Here is a 19,644-nt window from a genome sequence, read left to right as displayed (position 1 = left end):
CAGCTGCATCTCCACCTGCCCCACCTGCCATCAGGTATGGGGAAAGTGGCCGTGGTTGGGGGAAACAACCTTATGGGCCAAAGCTGGCTTGTGGACTGCAGACTCTCCACTCCTGCTTTAGAAGTTTTATTCAAAAATTACTTCCTCAAACCTCCGTGTTCCCTTAAGCATGGCGGTGCCACCCTTTTGTTGGAGACCTGCTATGGGCTGCACTTCCGTTGCCCCTGGAGTTTGTTATTAGAGGGAAGGCTAAGCAGTCCATTTGACCTCCTGCAATTCCTTTGGAAAAGAAGTATCAGGGTAAGTGGTTTAGGGTTTATTGTGCAGGACTCTCAATATAATCAGAATTTCTTCTGCCAACAGTGCCTGCAATTTCTTCTGGAAAGATTCTTGTATTCCAGGCATGTCCAACAGGTCAATCGCGATCTACCTACCGGTCAATCGCAGGGTGTCTGTGGTCGATCATGGTCAAACTTTGGTGAAGCCTCCCCCCCAAAATGCTCAACAACTCTGGTCATTCCTCCCCAATAAGCTCATCAACTCTGGTCATTCCCCACCCCCAAAAAACTCAGCAACTAACTGTGGTCAATCCAATGGGTAGATCACTGCCAGTTTATTTATAGTGGGAGTAGACCAGTCTCTTGGAAGTTGGTTTGCCTGTTGTATTCATTTCTCAACCAATGTGTCCCTTCCCTGCCTCCTCCCATCTCTTTTAGTGCAGCATATTCTTGCAATTTCCATGAGACATTTGTGTAGCTTGTAAATGGATGTGATTAGTATCCCAGAGGCTGTCATTGCCACATGGTGTTGAAAAAACACAGCAAACGTAAGCCAAAACACTGGGGGGGGGGGGATGAAGCCATGTGTCAGCTATTTATTGATTTGTTTAAAAACCACAGGGAAGAATTAAATATAATACAAGCCTGTTCTGGGGAATTCTTTCCACAGTCTTATTGCATCAAGCTGCCATTTTTATCCTCAGCAGTACAATAAATGGGCCAGAGTTTGGGAGGAAGCAATCGATATGTGAAATTATGGCAACCCGCACGTTGCCAGGGGGTTTATACCACACATGTTTAAAAGGAAAAAGAAAATGCTATTTGGAAAGATCTCTCTGGGGGAAGCCTTCATATCGAACAAAGAATGTTCACATTTCTAACTTGTCTGGATAAATTCAAGAACAGGGGTGTTAATTCAGAAAGGAGTAGAGGTGGGAAGACAAGCAAAATGCATTTTACACCTGGACTTGACCAATTCCAAATTCAACTTTAACCACATGGTTGGATTACTGCAAAGGACTTTTTGTGGGGCCACCCTTGGGGTTGGTCCTGAGGCTACAGGTGGTGCAGAACATGGAAGCTAGGCTGCTTGTGGGGACAAATTCCCACCAGCATAACGTATTGATTGCAGGATATTCACTGGCTGCCGATTTGCTACTGGGTCAAGTCCAAGGTGTTTGGTACTAAAATCTACAGCTCAGGACCAGGTGACTTGAGACACTACCTTAAACCCAATGGTCTGCAGGAAAGCTTCTTTGCAAGTTCCACAAATCTCAGAAGCCTGGGCTCCAGTAACTCAGAGCAGGACTTTCAGTATGACTGCCCCTGTACTGTAGAATAACGTTTCTGTCAAAATATGACAGGCACCCATTATCTCCACTTTCTAGAAGCAGCTGAAGACATTTCTCGTCCCAACAGGCTTTCCCAGGTGGGTGAATGGGTCTCTGCCACAGGTCTCTATCCTGTATTGTTTTAGTTTTGTTTTAAATGTATCAGCTAGTTGTTGTTGTTTTGTAATACCGTTTGCTGTTTTAATTGTACACTGCCTTAAGATGATTGTGTGCAAGGCCAACAGTAATGAGCCTACATGTGCTTAGATCTAAATCCACAGGCTTCCTTGATAGCTGACAACACAACAGAAGGCAATCTCTGCCCCACCAAGAAAGCATAAACAGGTTGTCTCAGAGGTTAGGGATGCCATTGATCCGCTTCAGCTGCGGCCACTGATGTAGCCCATGCATTGGTAACCTCAAGTCTGGATTACGACAACATGCTATATGTCAGGCTACCCTTAGCTTTGCTCTAGAAGATTTGGTCTGTAGTGCTTTTAATGACCACATTACCCCATATGCCCAAGTAAATTACTGAGAACATTTGGGAGAACATTATTAGTGGGTCCTCTGTAGTCCAGAAGCATGACTTGTGTCAACAAGGAGCCATGCCTTGAGTGTTGTGGGCCCAACTCCATGGAACTCCCTTCTATTAGAAATCCAGCAGGCACCATCTCTGGTAGGTTTGAGATGTCAGGTGAAAGCTGTTCTATTTCAGAAGGATACTGTTTTGCTGGAAAAGCTGCACAAAAGGGCAACCAAAATGATCCCGTGACTAGAGCAACCAACATTTTTGACTTATTAGTTTAGGGGGGAAACTGAGCAATGATGATGGAGACATGACAGGCATAAAAATTATGAATGGTGTGGACAGAGAGAACTTTTCAACAGCGTCTACATACACAAGTTTCTAAGACAGGTGATAATAAAAATCCCTTTGAGATTTTCTTTCATGGTATTTTCAACTCTGGTGTCTACATGTTAAATTGTCGATGCTCCTATGATTCTCTCATCCTGAATTACTTCCATCCATCTTCTTGCAAATTAACTGTCCAATCTTGTTCTTGTCTCTATTGAGTTGGGTGCCAATATTACCTGCTGAGAGTTTATTTACTTTTTTTTTTTTACCTTGAGGCTCGTCTCATCGGCAATAGTAATGGTACTGCAGTGGAAAAAATAATGTAACATGGCTTCTATTTCCTGAACTCCCAAACAAGATAACCAGCAGCTTTGATAAACTAGAGCGATTATCGACCTGCCAAAGAGGTGGGTGTTGGTGAGCTGCGATAATATGCAGGCTCAGGTGTACAGAACCATTTCTACTAATGGATTTTTCTGTTACCTTTCCTTCTAATTTGCAGAGTGGTCTTTGATCTTCACAGCATTTGCCTTCAAAACAACTGCTAAGTAGGTGATATGGCAGTTCCCATATTACAGACGGGAAATTGGTGAAGAGTGCACACCTTGCCCCATACGATGTTCGCAGAGGCAGCTGGAGGGGCCATCAGTCAGGCGGTGAGCCAGCTTGACAATGTGAACACATGTGGGAAAACTTGACAGTGAGATGCTGATCTGTTATCCAGGTACTAAGAGTCAACAGCCTCCTTAGATATGGTTACACCACAAGATGGATAGGAAGGCACTTTCCCACTCCCAAGCTATGCACTGCAGCTAGAGACCAAATTGGATGTCAAGGTGGTGATGAAGTTGATGATAACAATAATGTTTTGGGGTTAGCGCATCTTTTATTTAGTGTTGAAATATGTGCTTATATCTCACAAACTATCTGGAAAAAACCTCTTGCATATTTACAAACTCACAAAAAAGATATGGCAATTACATATATGAAATGTATAGTATTATGGGGTTTTTCTTTTTCTTTCTCTTTTTCTCTCTTCTTATATTCTCTCTTTTTTATTTTCTCGTTTTGTGTCTGTAATAAATGTCGTTGCGTTTTGATATTTTTTAATTCAAATCAATAAAGATTTATTAAAAAGAAAGAAAAAAGAAAAAGAAAAAACCCTCTTGCTATAACCTCATTTTGCCCTTGCACCAAAATAATAGCAGCTTTCTTGAAATTAGTAGCAAACAAATTAAATCAGGACCTTACCATTCATTGCAGATCTTTGCTGAATTGTGGTGAATACATAAAAGTAAACACATACCAGGCGAGTTAATAGTGACCCTATTTATTTATTTATTTGTGGGATTTCCTAGATTGCCTTTTGTTAATTGATCCCAGGGCGATTCACAATAATTGAAACAACCAAATGAAGCATTTAAACAAATCCTCCAACAAGAATATAGCTTTTCATTAAAATCTGTGTGAGCTATTCTTTTTCCTTTGTGGTATTTTATGACTTTGGGTGGAACATATGTCACATTTAAAATCTTCCATTTTTGCCTTCCTTCATTATGCAGAGCTAGATTGAAAGCTGTAGCTCTCTTTCTGCTTTTGTAAAAAAAACACCTCACTGCCCCCTGAAGAACAAACCCTTTAAAGTCAAGAGAAAGAGCCAATGAGTTTTCTTGGGAAATCTACCTTGCAAGGGCAGGTGTCGCCATGTCAGCTTGTACTCCAATCGCCATGGGAACCCCTCCACAGCGAATATTTCCCAGTTCTTCAGCCACTGCAATACTGTATGAGAAGTCCAGGCCAAGGCCGCCATATTCTGTTATAAGAAAGGGAATTTTCTTCTTAAGAATTATAAAATGGTATTCAATCAAATTTTTTTTTGTTGTTGTTGTTACTACCACCGCTTACTCTATATTATGGAAAATTGGTTGTTCACTATGCATTTGGATACCTCTTAAGCTATCGTAACCTAATTTTTGAAGGATGGTCCCTCACAGAAAAGAGTAGGTTTTCATCTATGCTTGGATACAACTGGATGTCGTTTTAAATCAAGATTGTAAACTGAATTTTTCAAAACTGATTTTTGGCTTTCTAAGAATTCCCGATCAATGCTGGCGAAGCTACCAGTATACTATAATGCAGCTTTCTCTGACCTGATATTTTGCATTCCAACGACCTTCAGCCCCAGCCAGCATGAGAAATTGTCATGGACTGTAGTCCAAAATATCTGAAGTATGTGAGGAATCAAGTGTTATACTGTTTGTACATCTTGTAAAGCCAAACTATAGTTTACTGGGACTGCAGAAACATGCAGGCTCCTGGGGAGGAGCTCACAGCTCCTCTAAGCGCTCAAGGGATGCTTGTTTGCACTGCTCGCTTAATACCCGATTTAAAATCATGATTACGAAGAATGCATACATTGGTAGAAAACGTCTTCTAAATTATCTTCTTAAAGGTTATTCCTCCCATTTCCATCACCGGGAATAAACTTCCTAATTCATGCTTTTTTGTCTGAAATTATATATGTACAGCCTAAAAGGATTTTTAGCAATTGACATTAAGAAAAACTCATAAAGCCCTCATATTTGGAAGCAAATGGCATTTGTTCAATTACGGAAATATACCAGAAATCATGGGCTAGGATTTATCCAGCGTTGTTTTGCTGATAGCATGGCTTTAAGTTGATGTTAATGCTTCTCTAAATGGGACTTATTTCATTAGTCTGGGCTGAAAGAAGTCAGGTTCTTGACTTGCTCCACTGGGTCAAAGTTTGCTCCTCTGGGACATCTGTCGGAAAAGAAATTAATTCTCCACCAGGGCAAACTACAGAGTACATACCAGCTCTATTTTCCCACACATGTACGGTTAAGGGAGACCATTACACAGCACTGACCAAGCTCGGACATAAGTATGTGGCTTCAAAGCTCAAACTCTAGAAAAGGACCTCGAAAGTTACACCAAATCTGGTGCCTACAGTTGGTAGTGATGCAGCCCTCTTGAAAAGAAGGAAACCTGGAGTTGCATCTAAGGAATTTCTGCTCAGAATTGGCCCATTAAAATTCATCAGCCTAACTTAGCCATGCCCATTAATTTCAATGGGTCTACTCCGAGTAGGACGCGGGTGGCGCTGTGGCTAGCCTAGGACAGAGCCTAGGACTTGCCGATCAGAAGGTTGGCGGTTCGAATCCCCGCAATGGGGTCAGCTCCCGTTGCTCGGTTCCAGCTCCTGCCAACCTAGCAGTTCGGAAGCACGTCAAAGTGCAAGTAGACCTTCCTCTGGCGGGAAGGTAAACGGCATTTCCCTGTGCTGCTCTGGTTCACCAGAGGCGGCTTAGTCATGCTGGCCACATGACCCAGAAGCTGTCTGTGGACAAACGCCAGCTCCCTCGGCCTATAGAACGAGATGAGCGCGCAACCCCAGAGTCGGTCACGACTGGACCTAATGGTCAGGGGTCCCTTTACCTTTTAACTTAGCCATACCCATTCATTTCAATGGGTCTACTCCGAGTATGACTAGCAATGGCTATACCCACTGGGCTCCACAGAGCGTGGTATTAATTGGCTTAGATTCAGATTCAGAAGAATTCCACTCAAGGGGCGCTCCTGCCAATAGAGGTGGAAGGAGTGACTTTTGTCAGTTCGCTATTCTTGTACCCTGCAAAAATCTGCTCTGGAGAACTTGGGGACTTATTGTAATGAGGGAAGGGGGCTGCAGGGGAGAGGAAAAGTTTTTAAGTTAATAAAATGTAAAATTTAGAAGCAACAATTTAAATGCATAATAAGCTGACTTCAAGCTGCTTTTCATATGCAAATGCCAACATTACTCGAAACCTGACAATCATCTCTCAGAGTCCAGAACAATGAGGAAAGGCACTTTTGTGAAAAGGTTTGATCTGCCACATTTTACCAGCTATAGAAAAACACTCAAGGGGGCAGAGGAGATTGCTGTCCTCTCACAAATATGAGCATTAAACATACTGATGTATTGTGATTCAGTGGTTTTTGCTGTTCATGAAAGCTTAAACCATAATAAATCTGTTAGTCTTTAAGGTTCTATAAGGCTTTCTTTGTTTTTTGCTGGACGAGACATAGCTACCCCACTAGAAACCATAAAAAACTACGAAAAAACTCTTCTCCCTTAATACATGCACACATATGTTTTATGTGTATGCCTCCTTTCCGCAGTTCAAACTATGCTCAAGGCAGCTTGCAACATGAAGAAGAGGCACAACTACAGTGGTACCTCAGGTTGAGAACTTAATTCATTCTGGAGGTCCGTTCTTAACCTAAAACTGTTCTTAACCTGAGGTATCACTTTAGCTGATGGGGCCTCTCGCTGCCGCCACACGATTTCTGTTCTCGTCCTGCAGCAAAGTTCTTAACCTGAGGTACTATTTCTGGGTTAGTGGAGTCTGTAACCTGAAGTGTCTGTAACCCAAGGTACCACTGTATAACTTAACAAAAGTAGTCATAAACAATAAATAAAACAATAAAAAATACTGAACAATTTCCACATAAATCACAAGATTCAAAACTAAGATACACAGACCAACAGAAACAACAGCAGCACCCCAGTCGGAGATGTCAGAACACAAAATTTGTAAGTGTAATCAGCACTTTGCCTAGTTGAACATCCTAGAAAATGATAATTCCACAAAGGGCATTAGCAGTTCCCCTGCAGTACAGGCTGTTCAGACACAAGCTGGTGTAGCACTGTGGTTGAGGGAGCTATACATCTGTAACCTCCTGATTCAAATGTCACCTCGGCCATGACCTCACCCGATGGACTTAAGCACATTCTTCTCCCTCAGTTTCAATATCCCTTTCTGCAGTGAGTGGGGATATAATCATACAGACTTGCCTTGAGGGATTCATCATCATCATCATCATCATATTCCAGACCAGAGATAAAGCACAATGAGAAAGCTAATCTATTCTGACACTTCCATTATCAGGCTATTTCCAGGACTACTTGGCAAACGTGATCTTCATGCCCACCTGCCTGCTAGCCCAACACATTTTCTACAATTTACCCCTGCATCCATTCCTCTCCCTTTCTGCCGTTGCCTCCCTTGTGCAAAATTTTGGAGCAGGAGTAGGGGACGCCCAACTCCCATCTGCATGGCCATTAGTCATGGGAACTGCAGTTCAGAACTTTGATAGCACTATATAAATGATACACAACTTGAAACAAATCTAGCTGCAAAAGACAAGACCCAAATTTTTTTTAAAAATTCTGCAATAGCAATACAGGCATTTGACTATAATAGTACCTGTCAATGCTAATTGCAATACAATTTATCACAGATCACACAGCAACGCGGTGGAATGCATAATCGCTTTATTAAGAGGTTCAAAGCCAATAAAGTAACACACATGGATACACTGAATATGCATTGAATGGTCCGTCAAGCCAAGAGCAGTTTTAAAAACAAATGCCCTATTCTGTATTAACTAATGCATAAAATACCAAACAAGATCATGCAAAATTCTAGTTGGCACCTATTCAGGACCCTGCCGCTGATTTTAATTAACCTTATTTCATTTTGAAATGTACAAACAAACCTCTTCTCAGGCTAATTTAAATTCATCTATTTCATAAGGCCCCTTCCCCAATAGTTATTTCAAAGGCATCTGGTTTTCTTAAATAAACACGCTATGAGGGTTAGGCATGTTACATTTCTATTGCACCCTTCCATCAGGGGGACATGGATTTCTCTGAACATCACAAACATGCAGTTTATCCTCCTATCAGGGGGTATATAAGAGAGAGAGAGAGAGAGAGAGAGAGAGAGAGAGAGAGACAGACAGACAGACAGACAGACAGACAGACAGACAGATTGGTCCAAGGTCGCACGAGCTTCATGGCTGAGTTGGAATTTAAAGAGAGCCTGTGGTTCTCCAGATGTTGTCAGGCATCAACTCGTATCAGCCCCAAGCAGCATGGTCAATGGTCAGGGATGATAAGAGCTGTATCCAACAACATCTGCAAGGATGGGATGGGGCACAGATTCCACATTGCTATTCTTGCTAATATGGAACCTCTTATTAAAGGAAGTTTGACTAAACAAAAGCTTAAACCAGGGATGTTTTAAATACGCTTTTATTTTATTTTAAATTGTGCTGCTTTAATTTTTTTATGTTTGTCACCCTGGGCTCTGACATCCACTTAAAAACAGTTTCAAATTCTGTTTATAAATAACAGCTATAGACGTTTGCCAGCATAAGCAGTCAAGTGGATATGTGGGCACAATAAAAGAGGGAGAAGATATAGCAACCTGTTCCCTTGACCCTGGATCTGAGATATATTTACAATCAACACCAGCTTTTCCATCCAACGATTCCATCCAAAGGTAAGCTGCATTTGTGCCATACATTTGAAGCAACCTCTGGGGAAAAGAATTCTGGGACCTGTATTTTGTCAAGAGTGCTGGGAATTGTGGCTCTTTGAAGGGTAAACTACAGTTCCCAGGATTCTTTTTTCCAGGGGTTGCCTGAAATATACGTTGTGTACACAACCTACGGCTCTATTCCTCCCTACATCAGGAAAAGGGGAAGGGTAGAAAAGGATGGCAGGCCATTACTTTTGTGGTGAGGGCAGAGGAAAGAAGGTAGAGAAAGAAAAGGTGGGGGGCAGAACCAAAACATAATGCTTATTAAAAAGCCTTGGAAACCAGAATTAATGTATAACTATTTAATTTTTTTAAAACAACTGAGCTTGTTGAGAAAAAGAACAGCCAGGTTTTTTGGCAACGTGCCTTGATTTTTAATCAGTATTTCCAAGGCTCTGTTTTCCTTAATATGCAGTGGAGATTAGTGTTCTGATTCTCTCCTTTTCTCAACGTGTGGAAAACTGCTTCCTCTGCAAAACAAAATTTTAACAAGGTCGTGGAAGATGAAACGCATGACCTAAAATGCAGCTCTGCCCTCAAAAAGTGGACTTTGACATTTGTGCCTTAATCCATGCCTTATTATGAGATGAAGTAAAAACAATTTTAAAAACTGAGAGCAGCAAACTAATAACCTAAATAAACAAACAAGCAAACCAAACTTATCAAACTGCAGCAGATTCATGCTACAGTCCCTCACCCAAGACTCCTAAGCAAACTTAGTAATCATAGGATAAGAGGCAAGATGCTCTTATGGATATAGAGTATGAAACAGTTAAAAGTTTCTGGTTAAAGAATATGAAACTGAGAACACAATAAATGAATGGTTCTCACAACGGAGGCATGTAAAAAGTGGGGTCCCCCAAAGTTATATATTGTGACAAGACAGTGATGAGCACTGCGCAGGACAAGTTTGCTGATGACTCCAATTAATTTAGGGTGGTAAAAACAAAACAGGGACAGCAAAGAGCCCCAGAAGTATCTCTCCAAAACGGCAGAATGGGGATCAAAAAGGCAAAAACAGCTCAACCGAAGCAAGTGTAAAGTGGGACAAAAAATTCCTAGCTTCACTTATAGTGCTAGTGGTGTCTGTGTTGGCAGCAGCAGGCCAGGAATGGGATCTGGGCATTGACTGAAATGTCTCTGTACTGATGCTGTGAAAAAGGCAACTTCCATCTTGAGGAACAATGAGAAGAGAAGAGAAAATAGACAACAAATATCACAACACCTTTATACAAATCTATGTCGCAACAACGCATGGAATACTGTGTACAGTTGGTGATGCAGTACAATTGGCTTCAGTTTAGTCAGCCTTTGTGGCTGTGGGGCTGTCACTTGGGCCTCTGCGCTGAAGTGTTATAACTTGTGCATCTTTGCCCTTTGGTATTAAGGAACAATTCAATTTAGCTTGCATTTAATGAGAAACTGCCTCATTCTTACTGCTCCAACCACTGAAACACAGGTACTCCTCAAAATTTGCACTCCTCAAAATTTGCAATGCAGTTCTCCAACCAAAAATGCATTATTTTAGGGGCATTTCCTAGCAAAAATGCATGTACAGTGGTACCTCGGGTTACATATGCTTCAGGTTACATACGCTTCAGGTTACAGCCTCGTTAACCCAGAAATAGTACCTCGGGTTAAGAACTTTGCTTCAGGATGAGAACAGAAATTGTGCGGTGGTGGTGCGACAACAATGGGAGGCCCCATTAGCTAAAGTGGTGCTTCAGGTTAAGAACAGTTTCAGGTTAAGAATGGACCTCCGGAACAAATTAAGTACGTAACCAGAGGTACCACTGTATCCGTCAAAGCGGCGTACCCAAATGTTTTGTATCGGGAGAAAAATCACACTAAAATGCTGATGAAGTTTCATGAGGACTTAAATAAATCACAATTTGCTGTGGGAATGTGGAGAAATGAGAAACTTACACAACCGAAAGTGACAGTGTCATCGTTCCCTACTTTCCAGGAGCTGCATTTGCTCACGGATTAAATGCTCCAAGAAACATTCCTAGACTAAACTTGCTGTTGCTTGCCTAAGCAGGCCTGGCTGATTAATGGAAAACACATTATTGTAATTAATTGCAAATCAAATTATATCACAAATGACTAATGATCGTGGCACAAAGGCCATGTTCATTAAAAATTTAACCTGCCACTATCGAGAAAGGTGTTTTTCTGCTCCTAGATGACAAAAAAGAACCCTGGCCTTAACGCAGATTAATTACCATCAAGACTGAGCATCATTTTGACCTTTTAAATAATCAATGTCCAATGAACACGACAGCCAAACTTTACATCTTTTGCCTTAAATAGCTGAAAGAGAGTGAATAGTGGAGGAAGGGGGAACTGCATTTCCTAAGAACTATGCAGACAGTTATGACATCCTAAGCACCACACAAAGGTTATTGGGTTTCTTCCTACCACTCACCATCTTGGAACCATGAATTTTTATGGACAGACGCTTCCTGTGAAATTTGAGAGAAAGCAAGTGGAAGCATCTAAAGAACATAAGAAAGGACTGCTGGTACAGTTGCAGTAGCCCATCTAGTCCAGCATCTTGTTCTCACAGTGGTCCCCCACATGCAAGCAGGAAAGAAACACAACAGCCCTCGTCCCTCCTGCAGTTTACAGCAACTGGAAATTCAAAACCATACTTTTACTACGCTCTCCAAGTTGGTAGCCACCGCTGCCTCTTGTAGCAGCCAATTCCATAGTTCAGCTATGCGTCGTGTGAACAACGTTCTTTTGTCCACAATCTTCCAACATTCAGCTTCACTGGCTATCCCCAAGTTCTTCTCACTTTTTTTTCAAAGCACTGCCCACGATCCCCAAGCAGTGTGACAGGTGGGAGTCCACCAACATGTACAGGGCCACAGGCTGCCCATCCCTGCTGGAAGGCCCCACTGCCCCGTTCTCCTAAGCGACCGCAGTGCCCATCTCTCACTTCAGCTAACAATTCCTCCATCTCCATCCATCCTCAGCCTTAGCTGGGGTTGAGCTGGGAAAACAACAAAACCTACCAAGCGATCTTCCCAGAACGATTAGAAGAGGCATAGGCAAACTCCAGCCCTCCAGATGTTTGGGACTACAATTCCCACTATCCCTGACCACTGGCCCTGTTAGCTAGGGATGATGGGAATTGTAGTCCCAAACATCTGGAGGGCCGGAGTTTGCCTACGCCTGAATTAGAAAATGTACATTTCATGCTCCAGCTGTGCTGTTTCCTCCCCAGGGAGATAGGATTTTATCCAAGTATCCACAGAGATACTGGCAAGCCTTCTCCCTTCCCAAGGACAGTAATTAACTTTCTGAGTAGCAGAGGGCTCTTTCCTGCAAAAAACAAGGTTGGACATAGCATTTTTAAAAATCAATTTCCCTTGTATATCTACTGAGGTTAAGGATTCTCCTTTCACACACATGGAAAGTATTCAGCGCAGCACCGTCTGAGATCAGCTATTAAGATTCTGCAGGTATGGAAACAATAGATTGCCCCCGTTTTCCACAGGGATCTCCACAGTCCCTGCCATTAGACACTTTTATACCATTTGTCTCTGCTTGGGTCACAAGAAAGGTCTCCGAAACTCACACTTAGAATTCAGAGCTCAGAGTTAACGCTTGCCGGAGCTTCCCCTTCGGAAAGGGGCATCTGCAAAACAGCAGGCAATGAATCTGCCAATCTGAAGTCGCTGCTATGTTGACAAGCAAGGTGAAATGGCTCCCCAAGGTAAATGCACCACCAGAAAAAGGGCAGAACAATCCTAGGAGTGCAAATACTGAAGCTCTGTTAATAGAGGCTGGATGCTCCTTTAACACGCTAGCCAATCTGCCGAGTTTACATTTTGCCCTTGGGATGTCTTCCCATCCTCTGCAGTTGCATCTAAAAATGCTCCCCCTCGCAAAAGCAGCATGTAAACAATTCTATGCCTGCCTCCTAAGGAGTCAGTTGCACTGAGATTAAGACAATTTACTCCCAGGTAAGGGCATATGAAATTGCAGCCTTATACAAAGTCAGACGACCTACGTACTGTCTGCACTGTTCTACAATGGCTGGCAGCAGATCTCCAAGGCTTCCAGCACTGCTTGCAGACCCCAAGGTTTCACCTGGGTCCTTTGGCATGCAAAGCCCATGCTCTGAGCTACTGGGGTTGTGCCATCCCAAACCACCCCCCACCCCCCGCTTCTGAATAGTCAGGTTATCAGTAAGCACAATTACCGTGGGAACTCTTTTTTTAAGCAATAGATCAAGCCATACCTCTACCAACCTAGAGTGTTGCCTACATCATTCCCCTAATTAGAAGCTTGTGTCGCTTCATGCCATGCTGCCATTAAAAAATGTTAATGAGAACAGCCTTTTCTAGCTTTATTGTGTACTCTGGAGATTGCATGGACACTTGATTTAATTTGCCTCAACGTTTATTTATGCATTCCCTCCTAACGAATCTGCACTCTTCGTTTAAAATATTCAGGAGACAAACATTAATAAATGGAGGCCTAGATATTGGACAATATTCTCGTCTTGCACAGCAATCCGGCAGCCCAGTGCAAATGGCCGTAGCTATGCTACGTAGCTATGCTATGCAGACATAGCTGGTTGGGATCCTTGGCAACACCACTAGGTATAGGTAAAGGTAAAGGGACCATTAGGTCCAGTCGTGACCGACTCTGGGGTTGCGGCGCTCATCTCACTTTATTGGCCGAGGGAGCCAGCGTACAGCTTCCGGGTCATGTGACCAGCATGACTAAGCCGCTTCTGGCGAACCAGAGCAGTGCACAGAAACGCCGTTTACCTTCCCGCCGGAGCGGTACCTGTTTTATCTACTTGCACTTTGACGTGCTTTCGAACTGCTAGGTTGGCAGGAGCAGGGACCGAGCAACAGGAGCTCACCCCATTGTGGGGATTCGAACTGCCGACCTTCTGATCGGCAAGTCCTAGGATCTGTGGTTTAACCCACAGTGCCACCCGCGTCCCTGGCAACACCACAAGCAATGTCAAAAAACAGAGTAAGAGAAGGAAGAGGTATAGGGGGACCCAAAACAGAAAAAGAGAAGAAAAAAATTAAGGGGAGGACAGCTGGTGTGGCACTAGCCATCAGCAACTCATCCAGGTCTAGCCCTGACTTCTTGCTTGTTGCACTGAATTGTTTGAAAATGAACACTTGAAGGCATTCAATGATGAATGGCCCTTGCTTGACCTGCAAGCTTTTAACCTCAGAGTTGCAAAGAACTCTTTAATGGACAGGATGGAATGATACCTAGGTTTTCTTTTCTGTAGAAAAAAAAAGTTAGGTGTTAATGCATGTATTTGATATGCACATTATTATTTCTTTCATTTATAAAATGTTTCCTATATGGGGCATCTCAAAGTGATTTATAGTACACTTGGTAGAAAACTGCTGTAAACAAAATAATTTCACTCTTCAAAACATATTATAAAAGAGATTATAGAGAGAGTACCAACTTTCCAAGAACTCTACTTTAAATCATTGGCTATTGTATTTTAACTTCTGGTTTGTACAAACTTTTTAACATCCTTTTTTTCTCCCAAAAAAATAATCCAAAGATAACAGTAACAAAAATAAAACAATGAAAGCCAGTATATAAAACAAACAGGAATCAGTATCTAACACCAATAATAAAATTAGTGCCATACAAGTAAATAATGCAAGTGTTGTGTGTTGGGATCTTTACTCTTCCATTACAAAGTATAGAAAATTTGCCTTCAGTTGGAGATCTGTGCTTCTGGTTGTATCATACAAAAGAGAAATGTTTTCAGTTTCTTGGTAACACATATCCTGTCCTTTCTTGTACTACATTTAGTTCTATAATCCAAAAGGTTTTTATTTTAGTATTGTACAACTATTTTTTGAAATTGACTCTGCTTCTCTTTCACCTCAAACATAACATGTTTTGATTATATATTTTGCTTAGTCAATATGAAACAAGTTAACATGGATAAATTGTTCCAAATAAATTTTCCTTTAAGTTAGCATGGATTAATGGAGCATGTGTATTTTTGAACAGCCATTCCAATCACTCTGTTGCATTATCAGATGTTGTTTCATAAGAAATTTTCCCCCATTTTCAAACATTTGGATGTCTGGATGGCATATATGGATTTGTATGTGTAAATTAAGATGGATTTAGTGATATTTATTATACTGTTAACACAAGGTGACAGAATTACCCCTCCCTCTTCCCTGTTTTTTCCCTTTTTTTCTTTACAAATTTGCAATAAACATGGTTTTTTTAAAAAAAAAATCCCATTTTTTGTGCATGTTGCTTGCCAGTCTTCTCTTTTAAATTTAGACAGAATTGTATAGATTTTTAAAACGAACTTTCTCTGAGCATTCTGTAACAAGAGATTTTTGAATGGAATTTTAAGACAAGGAATTCCATATTTTGTTAAAAGTTGTCCTCTTGCGGGTCTTATTTGGAAAGATGGAAGGTATGTCTGATTCAGTAGATTACTGCTTGATATTAAGCAACTATGTGTCCTTGGTTTATCCAATCCTTAAAATGAAGAATGTTTCACCAGATTGAGCCATTAAGTATATGTTGTAGTTGACTTTCTATAAACTGATTAGTCAAAGGTAAGGGGAAACATTTCTGGAGCAAGTTTTTGAAAACACATGCTCCAAACTTTAAGCATAGCTTTTGTAAACATAAGATTGGTTTCCTTTTTTAAAAAAACTGGTGGGGGGAATACTTTCTGACACTTAATTTTGGAAACAAGAAGTGATTATTTAACAGAATCAGCTTATAAATCTACACAAATGATCAACTTTAAAAAAGGTAAAATACATTCCAAGTTAGTACCAGGTACCGTATTTTTCCCTCTATAACACGCAGATTTTTTCTCCTAAAAAGGAAGGGGAAATGTCTGTGCGTGTTATAGAGCGAATGTGTCCTCCCTGGAGCCAAAAAATCAAGCAAAAGTCAAATCGCGAGTCACGGAGAAGGGAAACCTGAAAAGAGGAAGTGGTTGCTTTCCTGCATTCTGCCTCAGGGTCTTACTGCCCACCCTTCTCTGTTTCGTTGCTGTGTTTGCTCAAACGAACAAAGAGCAGGGAAAGCCCCTCCCCTCCAGGCAAGCAGAGTGTCGTTCTTTCTAATTCCTCTCTGTGCTCCGGTGCTGCTGGGGGAGAGGGAGAGAGAGTGGGGGAGGGAGAGGGAGAGGGGGGAGGGAGAGGGAGAGAGGGGGGGGAGGGAGAGAGAGGGGGGAGGGAGGGAGGGAGGGAGAGAGAGAGAGAGAGAGAGAGAGAGAGAGATGGCTGGCTTGGGGGGGGGGGAACTTTTGCCTTTCTTTCCTCCCACCCGTTATCCCTCTCCAGCATTCTTAGCCAGCTGCTTCTCTGCACACCCCTCTCATGTCCCTTCTTTGTTTTTCCTTCGCTCCCCACTTAAAATGTGGTTACAAAGCATAGATCAACATGGATCCTCAGGATCTTTGCATTGGGTCACCCCAAATTCACCATCAGATCACATAGCATGTCCATGGCTACAGCCTGCACCAAAAAAATCATGCACCCACTGTTGCCTGGGGCTGCAATGGTGCAAAAACGTGGTTAAAAAGCATGGATCCACATGGATCCTCAGGATCTTTGCATTGGGTCACCCCAAATTCACCATCAGATCACATAGCATGTCCATGGCTACAGCCTGCACCAAAAAAATCACGCACCCACTGTTGCCTGGGGCTGCAATGGTGCAAAAACGTGGTTAAAAAGCATGGATCCACATGGATCCTCAGGATCTTTGCATTGGGTCACCCCAAATTCACCATCAGATCACATAGCATGTCCATGGCTACAGCCTGCACCAAAAAAATCACGCACCCACTGTTGCCTGGGGCTGCAATGGTGCAAAAACGTGGTTAAAAAGCATGGATCCACATGGATCCTCAGGATCTTTGCATTGGGTCACCCCAAATTCACCATCAGATCACATAGCATGTCCATGGCTACAGCCTGCACCCAAAAAATCACGCACCCACTGTTGCCTGGGGCCACAATGGTGCAAAAACGTGGTTACAAAGCATGGATCCACAGGAATTCTCAGGATTTTTGCATTGGGTCACCCCAAATTCACCATCAGATCACATGTCTGTGGCCACAGCATGAAGCACAAAAATGATACATCCACTGTTTCATTCAGAATGTTTTTTCCCTTGTTTTCCTCCTCTAAAAACAATGTGCGTGTTATGGTCAGGTGCATGTTATAGAGCGAAAAATACGGTAATTAGTGTAAAAATATGTGGTTGAGGTCTTAAAATAAAAGGCATAAAAATCAAACCCTAGCAGTATGATTCAGATGATGTCCTCAAACAGCATTTCTGTCATTCATTTTTAGGATTCACTGATTATTTATCGTTTCCCTTTTCCTCTGGCAATAATGAAAACTGCTTACTAACTTCCCCAAACTTGCACCAGAGTTTACTATTAATAAAGGAATGTACTGGAATGACAAACTAATAAGCTACAACTACGTACGTAGACAAAAGCTGATGACACCTTCACAATAAAAACCCAATACAATTCAGTTGATCACAGTCAAACACGGCTGTCCACTTCTATTGAAACATTCTATTCCTATTACACACTTCATTCTTCACAATGGAACAATCAAGCAGATGTTTCCTACTTTTGAAGTAGAACAGGTGGCTAGACAGAAATTGTGTGTGAATGTGTTGTAGAGGTTAGAGTGTCAGACTGAGACCTGGGAGACCAGGGTTCAAATCACACTTGGTCATGAAGATCACTGGGTGACCTTGGGTCGGTGACTGCCTTCCAGCCTTACATATCTCAAGGGGTTATTGTAGGGATTAAATGATGAGCGGGGGATGGGGGGAGCATGCACACCATCTTCCTGAACATTTTTTAATTATTATATATTAATTGTATAGGGGGACGCGGGTGGCGCTGCGGTCTAAACCACTGAGCCTCTTGGGCTTGCTGATCAGAAGGTTGGCAGTTCGAATCCCCACGACGGGGTGAGCTCCCGTTGCTCAGTCCCAGCTCCTGTCAACCTAACAGTTTGAAAGCACGCCAAAAAGTGCAAGTACATAAATAGGTGCTGCTCTGGTTTTGGTGTTCAGTTGCGCCAGAAGCGGCTTAGTCATGCTGGCCACATGACCCGGAAAAACTATCTGCGGACAAATGCCAGCTCCCTTGGCCTGTAAAGCGAGATGAGCGCCGCAACCCGAGTTGTCTGTGACTGGACTTAACTGTCAGGGGTCTTTTACCTTTTCTTAATTGCATAAACACCTACAAAGTGCTATACAACATAAAACACAAAGACTTGCCCAAAGGTTTGCAATCCAATCCAGCAAAGAAAAGAAAGGAGATGGGGTGATTGAAGACAAAGATGGAGAGAGGCACACGAAATCTAGACACCTTGTGATGCCGGATTTCAAAACACTTTATTTAATCATATACAAAAACTAGTGAAGTTATTTTCAAAGGCAGCTACTCCAACATCGGAACTGGCATAATACTAACTGACTGCAGCCTAAATACCTTCAGACCAGCTGTGTTAAGAGCACGTTCATATTAGTGGTAAGAAACACAGCAAGGTCATGTCTCTTGACACACACACACCCCAGCTGCTGTTCAAGCTGCATTTGCAACGAGATGTTCCCATTAGAAAGGGCACAGGGATGTCTTCACTCGACCCCCATCTCTGAAACTCTCCTCAAACTCCTATTCATAAAATTGTCACCTGCGTCTGTGTGACAGCAGTTAGGGTATGTTCACATTATTCTGCATTTGTGTTTTTTTTATATATATAAAAAAGGGATTGAAACTGGTTTGTGGCAGGGAAACACCACATCGAACGGCAGTATTTGTCAAGAAACTCCAGGATCAATATGGATTGCAGCTAGCGGCATGTAAGTTTGGCTTCAAAGATTAGCAGTGGTAGCGCACTGGATGGGAAGCAAACAGTTCTGTGAACATACCCTTAGATATGAAAAGAGAAGTCAAATCATCGACCAAATTGGGAATGCAAGACTGCTCTAAGTATGCGGGTCTAGAGAACTGCTTTGATCCAGTTTCTGGTTTCAAGTTCTCTTTAACCAGTAATCTCATCTGTCCTTTAAAGTTAATCTTTAATGTTCTCTTTGCACCGTCAGCATTTTTATAAAGTGGAAGCTCAAAACTAATTGGATTTGTCAAACAAACCCATCACGGTGTAGCAGTTTTCTGAAGCCGAGCAACTGTTTATTGCTACTGTTCCGTCATTCTGGGCCAAACCCTATTAAAATAATGGCATTGTTTCGACAGAATTTTGGCTTTCGTTTTCTATCAGAGAGATACGATCAAGGGTCAGAGAGAGAGAGAGAGAGAACACATATGTGTGTGCATGCATAAACACGTTCTTTCTTTTGTCTGGGTTCCTGGGCCTTTCCTGCAGCTGTTAACTGACCAAGATAAACAATAAAGGAAACAATGCCTTCTATTAAATGGTTAATCCCACAGCCTGCCTCTTATAAAATCAAAGAAGTATCCTCCCAGCCAGCCCAGTTGAAGCAAAGTTTCCACAATGAGACGGTGACAATATTATACCTTGAGGAACATATTCACATTGGAGACTTACGAAACATTTGCAAAGGGAGCCATTTTTAAATAGCTGCATTCTTACAGGGAAGCAAAATCACAGAGGCTGGATTCTGGAGCATTTAAGAGACAATAACCCAAGTCCTCATTACCTGCAGACAATATTAAAACATGCACACACACGACCCTGCAAGGAAAACCCCGCACTTGAGTGGGACATAACAAATAGCAGGC

General features: G+C 42.1%; 1 protein-coding gene across 1 annotated transcript in view; it reads right to left on the bottom strand.

Annotated features, from left to right (window-relative positions):
• Window positions 1–19,644, bottom strand: part of LOC114607801 (putative acyl-CoA dehydrogenase 6) — a 48,054-nt gene that overhangs the window by 16,480 nt on the left and 11,930 nt on the right. The window contains exon 3 of the mRNA XM_028751275.2: window positions 4,152–4,281. Within this exon, the coding sequence (XP_028607108.2) occupies window positions 4,152–4,281 (130 nt within the window). The remainder of the gene's footprint in view (window positions 1–4,151; window positions 4,282–19,644) is intronic.

This window comes from Podarcis muralis, chromosome 12 (assembly GCF_964188315.1).
Source record: "Podarcis muralis chromosome 12, rPodMur119.hap1.1, whole genome shotgun sequence".
NCBI classification, from domain to species: Eukaryota; Metazoa; Chordata; class Lepidosauria; order Squamata; family Lacertidae; genus Podarcis; species Podarcis muralis.
Note: the sequence above shows the minus strand (reverse complement) of the source record. Positions and strands in the feature narration are given on the sequence as shown.